Source organism: Sinocyclocheilus anshuiensis, unplaced genomic scaffold (genome assembly GCF_001515605.1).
Source record: "Sinocyclocheilus anshuiensis isolate Anshui unplaced genomic scaffold, SAMN03320099.WGS_v1.1 scaffold1885, whole genome shotgun sequence".
Taxonomy (NCBI): Eukaryota; Metazoa; Chordata; class Actinopteri; order Cypriniformes; family Cyprinidae; genus Sinocyclocheilus; species Sinocyclocheilus anshuiensis.
This window is the reverse complement of record NW_015542322.1, coordinates 886,271-900,818: the sequence shown is the minus strand read 5'-3', so window position 1 is coordinate 900,818 and position 14,548 is coordinate 886,271. Positions and strand designations below refer to the sequence as shown.

At 37.0% G+C, this 14,548-nt stretch overlaps 1 protein-coding gene across 1 annotated transcript in view; it reads left to right on the top strand.

The window, feature by feature from the left end:
* The window catches only part of LOC107690933 (calcium/calmodulin-dependent protein kinase type II subunit gamma-like), an 83,284-nt gene that overhangs the window by 60,954 nt on the left and 7,782 nt on the right, over nucleotides 1–14,548 (top strand). Inside the window, exons 10-17 of the mRNA XM_016489362.1 lie at nucleotides 4,227–4,349; nucleotides 5,483–5,566; nucleotides 5,685–5,727; nucleotides 6,158–6,220; nucleotides 11,117–11,157; nucleotides 11,610–11,696; nucleotides 12,834–12,878; nucleotides 13,649–13,694. Of these exons, the coding sequence (XP_016344848.1) occupies nucleotides 4,227–4,349; nucleotides 5,483–5,566; nucleotides 5,685–5,727; nucleotides 6,158–6,220; nucleotides 11,117–11,157; nucleotides 11,610–11,696; nucleotides 12,834–12,878; nucleotides 13,649–13,694 (532 nt within the window). The remainder of the gene's footprint in view (nucleotides 1–4,226; nucleotides 4,350–5,482; nucleotides 5,567–5,684; nucleotides 5,728–6,157; nucleotides 6,221–11,116; nucleotides 11,158–11,609; nucleotides 11,697–12,833; nucleotides 12,879–13,648; nucleotides 13,695–14,548) is intronic.

Below are 14,548 nucleotides of genomic sequence, written 5' to 3'. Positions count from 1 at the left end.
AATTTTCCCATCAACTGGTCACAACGCACAACACAGCTATATGCTGATTCATAAAAGACCCGTTTACTCTGATGTAAACAAGCATGGGAGAAGCGCATGGTGGAACGCGTGAAGGAGACGCACTGAATGAAAGTGCACATTCACTCTCTGACAGCAGATGGCGCTAAACAGCAGAAATGCAGCCGTTACCCCAAACCCCGGAAACAAAGCAGCTGCGCTACTTTCCGAAACATATTTAAATGATTTAAATAGCCATTCAGATTTTTGTATTCGCTACAGTGTTCTTCACAGCAACTTAATAGGCTATTTATTTTCAAAATTTTTGTACATTTTAATCTGGACTACAACATGCCCTAGATACTGTTTGAAAAGGTTTTGATTCTTTGTTGGGTCACACTTTACATTAAGGCTCCATTAGTTAACATTAGTTATTTCATTAGTTAAACTGCCAATGAAATATTCTTCTAAACATTCATTCATCTTAATTTCAATATTTAATAACACGCTGTTAAAATCAAAAGTTGCTACTGTGTTATTTAATGAACCCGAGCTAACATGAACTAACAGTTGTTTTTTTAACAAAGATTAATAACTTCTGTAGCAAATGTAGCTATTGCTCATTGTTAATGTTGATGCTGTTGATGCATAAAGTTAACTTATGAGATTGCACTGTAAATGGTATTTATAATTCTTTAGCACTTTAATCTGTGTGAAATGTTTTAATTGATTTTTTGTGTATTGCTTTATTGTATTTAAATGTTCAGTTCTTTTTGTTATAAGAAAAAAGTTATAAAACCTGTAAAACTTTGAAATTTTTTTTGCAACTACATTTCAATATCGTGATAATGCCGTATACCGTGATAAAAGCATTCGCAATTAATCGCAACATGAAAATTTGATACCGTCACATGCCTACACACAACTCAAAGTGATATTTTACTGTAGTGCTATCAACATGGAACTTTGTACATGTGAAAAAAAATAATAAACACTGTCAGTCATTAGGAATCTAATATTCTTTTTGTCAGCCAATCAGAATACTTTTCTGTTTCTTTCCTTCACAGGTGTAATCTTGTACATTCTGTTAGTGGGCTATCCTCCGTTTTGGGATGAAGATCAACACAAGTTATACCAGCAGATCAAGGCTGGAGCTTATGATGTAAGTACAGTTGTCCTCTGATGGAGCCACTCTCTCGAACTGTCTCTGTCTGCGGGAGTTCAGTCCAGCTACTCTAAAACCTCCTTCATCTGACTGGTCTTTGAATGCACCATCAAGTCTTTCAACTGAGGCATTCACTAGGAGTGTAAAAATTCTTTGCTCTCTACATTTCCTCTGGCCACATTTCTGTCAAATTTGCATAGATTTTTGAAGCAACGTTTTAATTTAAAATCATATTTTTGGGTGTTTCTAATTAGTCTAGTCTGTGAACTCATCAAGTTCACGTTTCATAAATGAGTCTAGTGAGGCTTGTTTAATTTTAGACCGCACATCACAAGGCCTCCACATCCTTTCAGAAAATCACTGGAATTTCCCAGCAGGATACCATTAACATTTCCTATTAATGTTTGTGAAATCTCTTGGAATAAAATTCAAGGCAGAGCTGTTTAAAAAATGTTTAAACTGATGGCAATAATAGGGCAAGAGGGGTGGAAGACGCAAATAAAATAAGAATAAAGTAAAAAATAAAATAAAATAAAAAATAATGTAATCAAATGTTGGAAAAATAAATCAATGAGCTGGAATTTTATATGATTTTGTAAATTATTATTTTATATTTTTCAGTCAGACTTCAGTGAATGATCATATTTCCATATTTATTTTATTTAATAAAATGAAATAAAATAAATAAGATTCCAGCTTATTGCTCAATTGTTCCTGCATGATTTGATTACAACAGATGTCTCTGCAACACACACTGTGATCCAACTGTTCTGTTTAATTTCTGATTGGGTGCATTTTAGAGCTACTGGTACTGTTATTGATTATGTCAGGCCCTCCCTGACGCATTGCAGAGAGATGAGCATTGCTTAGAAACAACTGCCTCTTGTCCCAGAGTGTATGTGCTTGTTTGCTTGCGTATTTTTGAAATGTCCATCTCTTGCATCACAGTCTCACACCCTCAGACGTATGTGGCAGGACATGGAGTGAGTGACTGCCCCAGAGAGACGCTCATTCCATTAAAATTTATGTGACAAATAAAAGGGAAGAGATGATATACCGGTAACTGTGACCTTATTGTGAAAATGGAGTGCATGCAGGTTACACTTTTAGATGGTTTTGGTAGTCACAGGGTTGGGCAGGCCAGGTCAGTTCACTTCAGAGATGGAAAATATGACAAATCCTTTATCACAATGTAGTTAAATTTGCTGAAAATTCAACCACAAAATGGTTCATAGGTCAAGGACCCTTCTGTGGATGGAGTGTCATAACAGGGACCACTCAAAACGTGTATAGTTCCATATTAATGTATTTTCATACTTTCTTATGACGCAAAGGCATTAAAATGATCAGAGTCATATAGTTGGACATTGTATTTTTTATTATACTTAATATGCTTTAATTTGGGAAGGAAACTGTTAACTGAACAAGGAACTGTTGAAGATCCCTGGTTTAGAGATATTAAATATAATGTGCCGGTAAAGAGTTAAGATCAGGAATAATGTTTTTTTTTTTTAATCTAATTTGATTATTTTCTCTTAGTATTTGGAAATGAAAGAAAAAAGAAATATGATGATTGATGAATCATAAAGAATAAGCAGTGCAAAAACGATAAATACACTACCATTCAAATGTTTGGGGTCAGTACAATTTTATTTTTTATGTTTTTGAAAGAAGTCTCTAATGCTCACCACGGCTGATCAAAAATACAGTAAAAACAGTAATATTATGAGAATTTTAAATAGCTGCTTTCCATTTTAATACATTTAAAATTGTATTTATTCCTGTTATGGCGAAGCTGAATTTTTTGCAGCCATTATATTACAGTCGTCAATGTCAAATGTGCTATAAACAGTTGTTCTGCTTAATATTTTGTAAAAAGCTGTAACATCTTTTCAAATTTCTTTGATTAATAGAAAGTTCAAAAGACATACATTTATTTGAAATAGAAGTCTTTTGCAACATTTGTAAATGTTTTAACTGTCACTTAGGGATGTAAAATTGATTAATCGCAATTAATCGCTTCCAAAATAAAAGTCTGTGTGTACATTGTGTGTGTACTAATTACTAAGTACTAAGTATGAATTACTTAATTACTAATTTCTAATTGGATGATTCCTTCTTGTTGACTTTTTTCTTTCTTTTTTTTTTATATGTAAATAGTAAAAAGCAGTCTCTGCCCAACAGCAGTGGTAATATATCTACCATAGCATAAATGTTATTCCAAATCTCGACAGGCTGACACATTGCTATTGACGCACAATATATACTTCAACTTGGGAAACCTCGCAGTGAACTTGCTTCTTTGTTTTGTACTCTAGTAACCTTCCGTCGTGTGACCACAATCAATGAGGTGTAGAGTTGTGCTTCATCATCCGTTACCAGCGTCTGTCACTGCGCCTTCTGGCCATGTGTTCACGTTTGGATGCGCCATCCGCAATCCTGAGTGGCCGTCTTTGCTGAAGCAGCGCACAGCGGTGCAGAAACGCCCCACCCATGACATGTATTAACAGTGCCCTGAGCCAAAAGCGCAGCTGAATCAGTGTGTGTAAGGACTTACGAGCACCTGTGGTGTTTCTAAGTACAATCCACACGCTCGTTTTAGCTGATGCAACACAGCTTGATGCGCAAAACAAATTATACTTCCTGGAACCTGCCCAAGGTTTTCATGAAACAGTCAAAGGATTTGTAATGGCCACATTAAGATCTTCTGGTACGAAAGAGGAGGTGTGACACATTTAACACAGATACAGACACAGCTTTTTATTGGCTAATTACAACTGCAATTTTCTCTAGTTATGGGCTGCAATGAAGCCATGAGGTGTGAAATGCGCAAGCAACATGTTTCAAGCACCAGCCGTGCCGAATAGGCCGACAATAGGAGGACTGACTGCCGTGACTCATTGGATCCTGTACGCTGCCTTGTGATACGTTTAATTTCATTAGGCCCCGGTGCAGACCGCTCTGTATGTGTGTCAGTACATCTTGTGGTGTGAAAAGCTCTCTAGGCTTGCTCCTGCATTTAGATTGCATATCTAACGCTCGCTCATGATTCTTGCCCACACAGTTTCCTTCTCCGGAGTGGGACACGGTCACCCCCGAGGCCAAGAACCTCATCAACCAAATGCTGACCATCAACCCAGCTAAGAGAATCACCGCAGAGCAAGCCCTCAAGCACCCATGGGTCTGCGTAAGTTATCTCTGCCGAGTTATCTCTACATTTTCCACAAGCTCCAAGCAAGAAAAATCTACTGGGGGAATCTGAGCTCTTTTAGAGTTTAATATGAAATGCAGCTTTCACATTCACATATTTTGTGCTCTCAGAATAGGTAATAGCTAAGGAACAGTGCATTCAGTATGAAAATTCTTATTTATTTACACATCTTGTTTCAAACTTGTATGACTTTGGAGAACTTTTGAGTAAAGTGCTGGTTGCTCCTTACGTCACAACGTCAATGAATCGGGACTGGAGCTTTCAAGCTTCAAAAATAGTGCAGAAGCACTGGGGCTGCACGATTAATCACATTTTATGCATGATCATTTCTGCTTTTCTTGATTAATTAAGCATAATCATCTGCGAGATTTGCCCAATAGTTATTTATCCTAAAAACATTTTTTTTTTCATTTGACATTTCCATTAACTTGCATTGATAACTGGACTCCAGGGGTTGCCAGATTTCAAGAGTTTAAATCCCCCACTCGGGGTGAAATGTAAAACATAATTTCTCAAATGAGAACAATTGTCATTAATTATCACAATGTCTGATCAAAGTAATCATGATTATCAGTTTAACTATTATTGTGCAGCCCTAAAAAACACCATAAATATGGTCCATACAACTTATGTTCTGTTTTCTGAGTCTTAACAAATTAGCAAAGTCTGATTTATAAATAAATCATACTCTTGAATCAAATCTTTTGAATGCACGTGTTGAATGATTTGTTCATGAATCTTGTTCTTGAGAACGCAATGGATAGATTATGAATGAATAACATAAATACCTGTGTCAGCTTGCATAAGACTATTGTATGACTTGGAAGAAAACTTGGAATAACTTGTATAGACTACTTTTATGGTATTATTGCATCCTTCTTGAAAAACGGCAAACTCACAATTCATTTAATGGTGACAATTATATTAATACATTTGTTAAGTGTTATTTAGTGTTCCATACAAGAATGAAAGTCATACAGGACCAGTTGAGGGTGGATAAATAATGAAAGACTGTTCATTTTTGGATGAACTATCCCTTTAATTGGTTCAAATACTTAAATAATGCTGATGTGCAATATTTTTCTCTGTCTTGCATTTGCTCATTTCAGCAACGGTCCACAGTGGCATCCATGATGCATCGCCAAGAGACCGTGGAGTGCTTGCGCAAGTTCAACGCTCGCAGAAAACTCAAGGTACAGCATAGGTTTGAAGGACCCTTAGACTAACTCCAATCTTCTTCCCTTGGGTAATTAGTGCTGAAAGTCCTGTTGCCATGGACTAAACACTCCATTTTTCTCTGTCTTTGTTCAGGGAGCCATTCTCACTACTATGCTGGTTTCTAGAAACTTCTCAGGTGAGTTCCCTCATTCTCCTGGGATCAGGTAGGAAAGTGCAAAGTCATGGATGAACTTTGCCCACCTCTTGAAGTCTTACTCCAGTTTTCACTATAAAAAAAGATCTCGAACGGCTGGCTTGGTAATTAAATGGAAGGAGAATTCACTTGGGATCTAGAGCTTTGGATTACAGGAGTAGAAAGTTTTGGATTTTTTGAGCTAAGGCAGTAAAGGAATATCCGTAACTTTCTTTTCAGTTTAATATCAGTTTACTTCCTGAACGGAAGATGTTTACGGTTTGTGCAGGTGATATAGCAGGTTTGAAAGCTTTAGCTTTTCGTTTTTATTCTAGACCTTGTTTCCTTATAATAAACAAAGGTAATTTGTTCAGTAGAGGGTTTGAACACAGTTCCATAACTTCTCCCAACTCAACGCCTCTCTGTCCAATAGTGGGCCGGCAGCATACCAGCCCTGCTGCTCCCACCACAAGCACTGCCGCCCTTGCACAGGAAGGTATGTGAGAGTGCATTTCCTCACCTCGCCACCAGGGGGACCAGCGAGCCCCCTCCACAATGCCTCCAAACCCCCGCCCTCCCTCTGCTCTACCCAACCAGCATGCAGCCAATAAGAAGCCTGCCTCTCTTGCCATCACTTGCATAAATTATTTGGTCTTCACTCTCATGAACGACGTCTGCTATGTAGTCTTGGAGAAGTTCTCACTTTTAAAAGGATAGTGGCCTGCTGAATTTTCATCTCTCACATACACGTCATGCATTTGAGCAAAGTGTGTAAGAGTATATGGGATAGCATGTCATTTTTTTCAGCCATGTTTTTATATTGCTTTGCTTTTACATGACCATGTAACTTTAACAATCATCTAGCTAGCTTTTAACCCTATAGTTGTAAGAAGTATTAGAGCAGGTTCAGTCCTCTAAAATGGGTCGAATCAATGAAAGAATTGTTAATGCTACAGGACAGATATGGGTCATTCTCAAAAATGTTGAATTTCATATTATATTACGTTTTTTTAAATAATGCCTCTCAACTAACACAACTCACATATTATTTAAATAATGTATGTAATCCAATGTAAATTATACTTGTGAAATATTTAATTTAATTCAAAAGTAAAATTAACTGCTCAATTTGGTGGCCAAATATCCATTTGCAAATTTCATAGAAGTGGTGTACTAGGCATCTGGCAAATTCATCTCTTTTAAGAAAAATACTCAAAAGTGAAACTATTTTCCAGTATTTAATAAAGTTTTCAGTAACATAGAATGATTTGAGTGGGATTTCTTAATTATTTGAAATCTTTTTCTTGACTGATCAGTGTTTGTTACCATGTTTTGAGAATGACTCTTATAGGGACATTTGAAGTATTATAGCTTTTGTTCAGCTTTCAAATGGTCTATTCATTTATCCGTCGGCATAGATCGGCTCTTTTTATATGCGTGAACAAACAATGTCTCGTTTCATCTCGCAACTGTCCCCGGTTCAATTTAAACACAGCGGCTCTAGGCAAAACAATCCAATCAATAGCGCAGCACTGCATTCATGTTAACGATCGCCGCCATGAGACCCACCATCGGCCGGCATGCATTATTGTCTGCATGGAGTAAAAAATGCAATTGTTGCTGCTCCTTCTTTGATTAGACTTTCTCTTTTTTTCTCTCTCTCTCACTCTCTCGCGCTCTGTCCCTCTCGGTTGAATTGCTTCAGCCCTTTTTGGCTCCCTCCTTCCCTGCTGATCAACTTACTGGTGTTTTGTGCTATTGGGTTAAATAGCATTTAAGTGAAGTCTGCTTTAGCTGCAGATATAGGACTCCGGTCACGCGTCTGTGCTCTCATGTCTGTTTGGAGGGGATGGAGGTTTTTAGATCGGTGTCCTGTGTCATCAACTAAAGCAGACCCTTGCAGCCTAGCCAAGCCACCATTGCCCTACCACTCTCCTTTCAACTCTTCCTTCTCCCGTCGCCAAGGCGCAGGGGCTTAACCACACGGACAGGCAGGAGCGGGGTTGGCTTGCTGCCAGTCGTCAGACCCCATGTAGCCGGCGCAAGGGTCCGCTGAGCGCCAGGTGGTCTGCGGGGAAGGAGGCCCTCTGGAGGGCAGATGGACAACACTGTTGACAGTGTCTGAGTCAGGAGAAAGTGGAGAGGAGATCTCTGGTTCCAGTTGTGTTATCTGATCAAATTGAATTGTCTCACTCTTTCCGACGTGCGAGACATCTGTCTGTCAGTTTCAGTAAATGTCAGCCAGCTGCCATTTTCAACAAGCTGTGTCTGAGCAGCTGTCAGCGTTGCAAGAATACTTCGTATGTACGTAATGGTCAAAGGAGAACAATTAAGAAAAATTGCAGCATCTGTTCAGATCCTCCAGGATTATGGAAACCTAACAAGAGCCCTTCGCTGTATTATTGAACCTGTGAAAATGTACTGTTTCAGTTGTTGTGGTTGTTAGTTATAGGTTAGAGTCTTCTCTTACTATTTCTGCAGTATGTATACTATACATGATTCAGGAGCACTAAAATACCTGTCCATTAGCATTCCTATTAAAAAAGTACGAAACCTTGATGCTGCTGGGAAAACGCACTCTTGACTCACTGTTTGAACAAAATTTTGAGGTTCTGATATAAAGTTGAACTAAAAATTCAAATATTTCTTGATTTTAGTTCTATGGACTGTATTTGTGACCTCAACTACCACTGAAAATCCCATTGGAAGGGCATTACTGTAGACATTTTTATTCTTTTTACTAACTGAAGGACAAGTCATAGAGTTTAAAGTTGTATTTAACCTGGAATGTTCCTTTAATGTTCTTTTGAGCCGTCCAATCAATGCTCTCCATCAGTTCTTGGCTTCAACTAGTACTGTAAGTGTTTATAACTCTTTATATTCTGCTGTTGTTAAAGCCAGTCCTCCAGTTGATGTAAGATGTTAACCAATAACCAGTAATGAAATTTCATCAATGTTTCTTCATTCTTTGTTTAAGAGCTTTTCATTGTATGACCAAGATAAGATTTACTGTCCAATAGGTTATGAAGATAAGGCATGTTATTATGTCGGCTGTGTTGCCTGTAAATCTCTAATATATCATTTGTTGCTTGCACACGTCTGATTTAAAGGTGTATTGAATCTTTTAATGGCTGTCGTAATGGATTTTACTAGTTCAATATGCTGTCTCAAAGACCTTTTCACCTTCTGAAGCATTATTTAATAGGGGTGTGAATATTTGATCCGACTTTGATTCAGCTATTATTCTTTACTTATTCATTCAGCACATCATAACATTTGAAATTTGAAAATCAAGATTTAATTATTTTGGTATGATTATTTGAAGAAAAAACATGATAAAGTGTTTAGATTGCTGATTTGGATTTAGTGGATATTTATAACGGAAAATAGCTCAAGAATTGTGCACTTAACGCGTTATGCAGTTATTAAATTCTGTAATCATTGCATTGAAATTTGATTTATCTGTTCACCCCTGTTATTTAAACTGCAAAAGGATGCCACATGATCTTTTTGAATATTTTTGCAAAATATTATTGTCTAATCTTTGTTTGAAAGTGATTTCTTCCTCCCTCTATAATTTATTTCCACTCAGCATCAGTATGACTGCAGTGTCCTGGGGTCCCAAATCCATCTGATTATTGCGCTGTATAACAGAAGACTGCTGACTAAGCTTTCCCAATCACAGTCTGTGAATCCCATGAGACATAGTTAGATATGTGAGAGACAGTGGAATGGTAATGAGTTGAGGTCTAGCTTTATGACATCAGTGCATTGCATTATGGGACTCGTGGCACTGCATGGCTGACCGTATGGTGAATTGCATCCACCACCAGCACCTCTCACCTCATGATTAGTGAAGCATGAAAGCAGGCCTGCAATGCAAACAATGCCTGCTATCGTCCAGCTTGTCCTCTCTGCTACTAAATGTTTTTTGTTTTCTTCTTAACCTTGCCATCTTTTCTTCCCATTTGTTTATGGAAGGTAAGGCGCTAAACAGGAATATCGAATGTGAAACCTGAGTTTTTAGTTTTTTTCTGTTATTGAGGTTTTACAGGCCTTACACAAGTCATTTGATTGTTCTCTGAGGGATTCTGAAGTGTATCGGGGGCCATTTCCCTTACACTGTCTCAAGACCTCTCCAACATGCCCTCTGGGAAATAACAGTTAAAGCAGTTAAAGGAAAAATCAATTGCATACATTAGGCATGATTTTCCCTCATTACACCTGCAGCTGCAAATGGAGAATAAATGTATTCTCTGTATCTGCTCTCTGATTGGTGAAAAATCAAATAAAATGGGCAATTTATTCCAAGTTTGTGCAATTGGTTAATTTTAAAGGGGTTATATCATGCATTTTTATATTCTTCCGCACTGGGGTTATCTTGTGTTAGTAAAATATTAGTAATGTTTTTTTCCCTTTTTTGCCACAAAAACTGTCATAATTTGGGTAATATCTATAATTTCATAATTTTCCACACTTGCTCTGAGCATTAAAATTAAGCAGGAATAGTTTTTTTTGTGTGCTGCTGTTACTTTAAGAAACACCCCCTCAAATGTGAATACTTATTGATTTTATATGCATTTATGAATACTTTTTTCATAAATTTTCAAAATATATTTTTTATGTTTTTGAAAGAAGTCTTTTATTCTCACCAAGGCTGTATTTATTTGATAAAATTTATAGTAAAAACATTAATATTGTGAAATATCATAATTTAAAATAACTTTTATATTTTATTTAAAACATTTTACATGTAATTTATTCCTATGATGGTAAAGCTGAACTTTCAAGATGATCCTTCAGAAATCATCCTAATAAGCTGATTTGGTGAGAAGAAGAAACATTTCTCATTATTATCAATGTTAAAAACCAGAGCAGCATTTACTTGAAATAGAAACAGAAATAAAAATATTTTTTTAAAGGTCACTTTTTGTGACTTTTGCCACTTTTGACATCTGCAGCTTCTTGTTTCTACTCGTTTGTTTCTTGAGTTTGAAATTACAATACATTTTTATACAGTACAGTATTTCAATGATCTCTCTTAAAGATCAAGGAAAATTTGATTCAAGATATGACCCCTTTAAAGTTTTTTTTTATTTGCAGTAAGTTATTTATTTATAAGATACTATTACCTTCATCTCACAAAGCTTTATATGTCTTTGGATTAAACTGATATATATAGATCTGTGAGAAATGTCTCCTGTGGTGAAAAATGATGCTAGTCGGCATTACCTCCCAAACCCTGTATGCTAATGAATGACGGAATGCAAGCCAGCAGTTTGTTAATTGTTTTATATGGGGATTTATTTGAAATATGTGCAGATGTGAGCATTCTGTCAGTTTTGTCACTCACGCTGTTTGTAGTAATTTAGTCTTTCTCTGTTCCCTACAGCATGCAAAAGTTTACTCAACAAAAAGGCAGATGGAGTCAAGGTAAGCCCACAGATGTTCCTTATATACCTACTTTCTCCTGGAGATTGAGATGTTTTAATCTTTCCAGCAGCCTTTTGAGGTTCCCATCTCTACCAGAGCTTTCCATTAATGGGTTTTAAACTAAACGCCACTTTTTAATAAAACCATATTGCTGCATTAAGGCAGTACTTTGTGCTTTGCTACAGAAGTCTTGCGCTCTGAAGTTATTTAGTAGTAGTACAACCCATGTGTTATCAGACTGTATTATAATAATTTTGACACAGTATTCCATGAAATGTCCATTAGTAATCGTCGCTTTCTCTCTGAATGATGGATAATCTTCCTGGCGTATGCTATTCATCTGTTGTGTGATTTCTAACTACCATGACTGACATAGGAGGATCGGCTCCGATCATGTCCCTAGTAATGTCATCTCTCTGAAAAGGAAGTTGTATCTGTCCTCTCTATTTCAGCCTCAGACAAACAACACTAAAAACAGTGTAGTGAGCGCTGTAGTGAACGCCATGAAAGAAAGCAACACGACCGCTTCTACACCGATGGTACCTCATCTACATTTAACTCTTTTTGTAACCCATCTACTCATCTGACAGTATCCCATAGTACATGATCAAGTGTTTGCAATAATGTTTTTGAAACCGTTTTGCATGTACTAAAAATAGCTCAGACCTGTAGTTTGCTGTGCACTACTTGTTTTTCCCTTATGTGTTTTTTGGAGGGCTCGTCTCCTCTCGAAACACATCTGGTGTTTTATAAACGTGTCATTAGGAGTGATTTGTTCTTGCCCGTAAGCTGCTGGTTTATGTCCTTCCTCACACTTCTTGTCCTCTGATTTGTTCTTGTCCTCACTCTAGAATAGAATAAATATATGGATTTCGGCAAATAACATGGTAATTTGTGTCGGAGTGCATAAACCAGTCACCATAAAGATGCAGTATGCCACACAGAAAGCTGTCAGCCGTTTGGCTGTGTTGGAAACTAGCAGTGTCCCCTGGAGGTTTAAAAAAAGGAAAGTGGATTGACACTTCACATGGGCCTTGTTTGCTTGACTGCCCAAATAGCTGAGCAAAGAGCATCCTGGGACCTCCAAAACAATCCATTAAGAGCACAAGTTAACCCTTGACCCCTCCTGAGGCCTCAAAATGCCTCCACAGTGCTGATGGACAGCCAGCAACCACTGGGCTATCAGACAAAAAGGCAACTTTTTTGAGGGTTCAATTGGGTCACAACATTTGTGAGAATAAGTGGAAGTTAATCTGAGGAAAAGCATAGTGCATATAATCCAGAAATTGCTTGACTTCAAGGTGGATCTTTTCCTTTTATGATTCTCCATTCCTGTGGTTTCAGCAGAATTTCAGTTGAATTTGAGAAACTGCATCTTTAAATCATCATGACGCATGCCATTTATTATTTTTATAAGTGTACGTGTGTGGTCGGTTTGTTCTTCAAGCTCATCATGAACCTCAACCTTGTGTTCATTTCCTCATAAAGTAATTGTCTATTTAGATCATTATTTCTTTATTTGATCTCAGAATCCTCAATTTGTGTCTTAGCCAAGACAGTCACAGCAGCTTTAAAAGTGTGTGTGTTTGTTCCTGCAGGATGTTGCGTTTAACCAGATTGTTGTGGATGAGTCTTACTACTTTAATCATGATGTAAAATCTTGTAAAATTTTACAGGAGCCACAAACTACAGTTGTGCACAACCCTGTCGATGGACCCAAGGTACATTTTTCAAGAGCATTTGGAAGAGGGATGGAAAATCGATTCACAAATTGCACTTTTGCACTGTTTTTCTAAATGAATCTTGACTGATCAAATGAAATGGTCCTTATTGGATTTTAAAATGTAATTTTTGTTTTATTAAATCGCAAAAGATTTTTAAGCCTAATAATCAGTATTAGTGTTATTAACATACTATTATAGTTTATATTTTTATAGTTGTTGATTCATTTATGTTTTTGTCATTTTTATCATTTTAAATTCATTTTAAATTTCAGGTTATTTTTTTAAATATATTTTATCTGGTTTCAGTTTTCAGTTTATTTCAATTTCAGTACACTTATTTCAAGTAATAGAGTTTTTATGGTTTTGGTTTTAGTTCATAATAATAATCCTGCTAATAATAATTATTATAAAACTCGCTAAAAATTTGTGAGCCATCACTGTTGCAAAATATTAAAAATGAAGATATATCAATCATTATTTTGTAATTGTAAATCTCTTTGAATGAAAAACAAGTTGAATTGTGGGTAGTGGTGTTATTATTATTATTAATATTATAACTCAATAAATTAATGTAACATATTATGATAAATTAATGTTTAACTTAAGATGATCAAGAATCATTCTTAGAATCAAAAACGTGTTGAATCATGAGGGTCCTAATTCTGGAAGTATTTTAGAGACCATAACTTAATGCTGCTATTCATTCTTTCACGTCTCATGTTTTGTTTGTCTTGTACGTTTTTGTCTGTCTCTATTTCTGTCCCCAGGGCTCCACAGAGAGCTGTAACACCAATGAGGAAGAGGATATGAAAGGTAGGAAAGGTACACAGATCTTCTCTCCTCTTCTCTGCATGCCTCCAGCTCTGTGGCGTTGCAGCTCCCAGTGCTCGTGTCAGAAGAGTAATCCCTCTCCTGTCCGATCACAGTCCCGAAACACACCAAAAAGCCTTTGATTAAGCAAAATACATGTCACGTCAGTCAGTATCTGTTTGAAATATAAAAACGTGAGGCTGCAGTGACACCTGAGGCTTTGTGATTTGAAGACAGGGCCATGAACGCACAGGAGGGGAATTACGGTAGAGGGCATTGAGACTGGGTTGGATGGATTGTGATTTACATGTTTAACATGCATGATGGCACAACCCTTTGTGTTTTCAGCTAAATTGCTAGCTTAGAGATAGTGAAGGTGCACCAGAGAGATTTAGAGTTTACAGTATTCAACAAAGTAAATGAGGGTAAACTCTCAAAAAAATGAGTGTATTCACAAACATTCCTGTTTGGATGGGATTAGATTTCTTTGAATTTCAAAACCTTACCCGATGTCCTCAGGGAAAACTAGTCCCATCTGAATAGCATCTCTATGTCGGATCACTCACACCGTTTGTCATTGTCACACAAATGAGCCAAGTTCAAGTGAATTGATATATACATGCACACATCTGTCTTAAAGCCGTCGGTGTCTCAGTAGGTTTCCTTGTAGATTTTGTGCGTGTGTGTCCTGTGTTTTTTACCCCACTTATTTAGATGTTTGTGGATGTGCCGTGTCTTGTAAATTCATTAGCATGTTGTGAACCGGCGTGTTTTTCTTGAGGGACTCTCGCCGATACTGTTTTCTGTCACGAAAAAGGCCAGGCTCGAATTCATTTCCTCTCCTTATTCACTCCGGG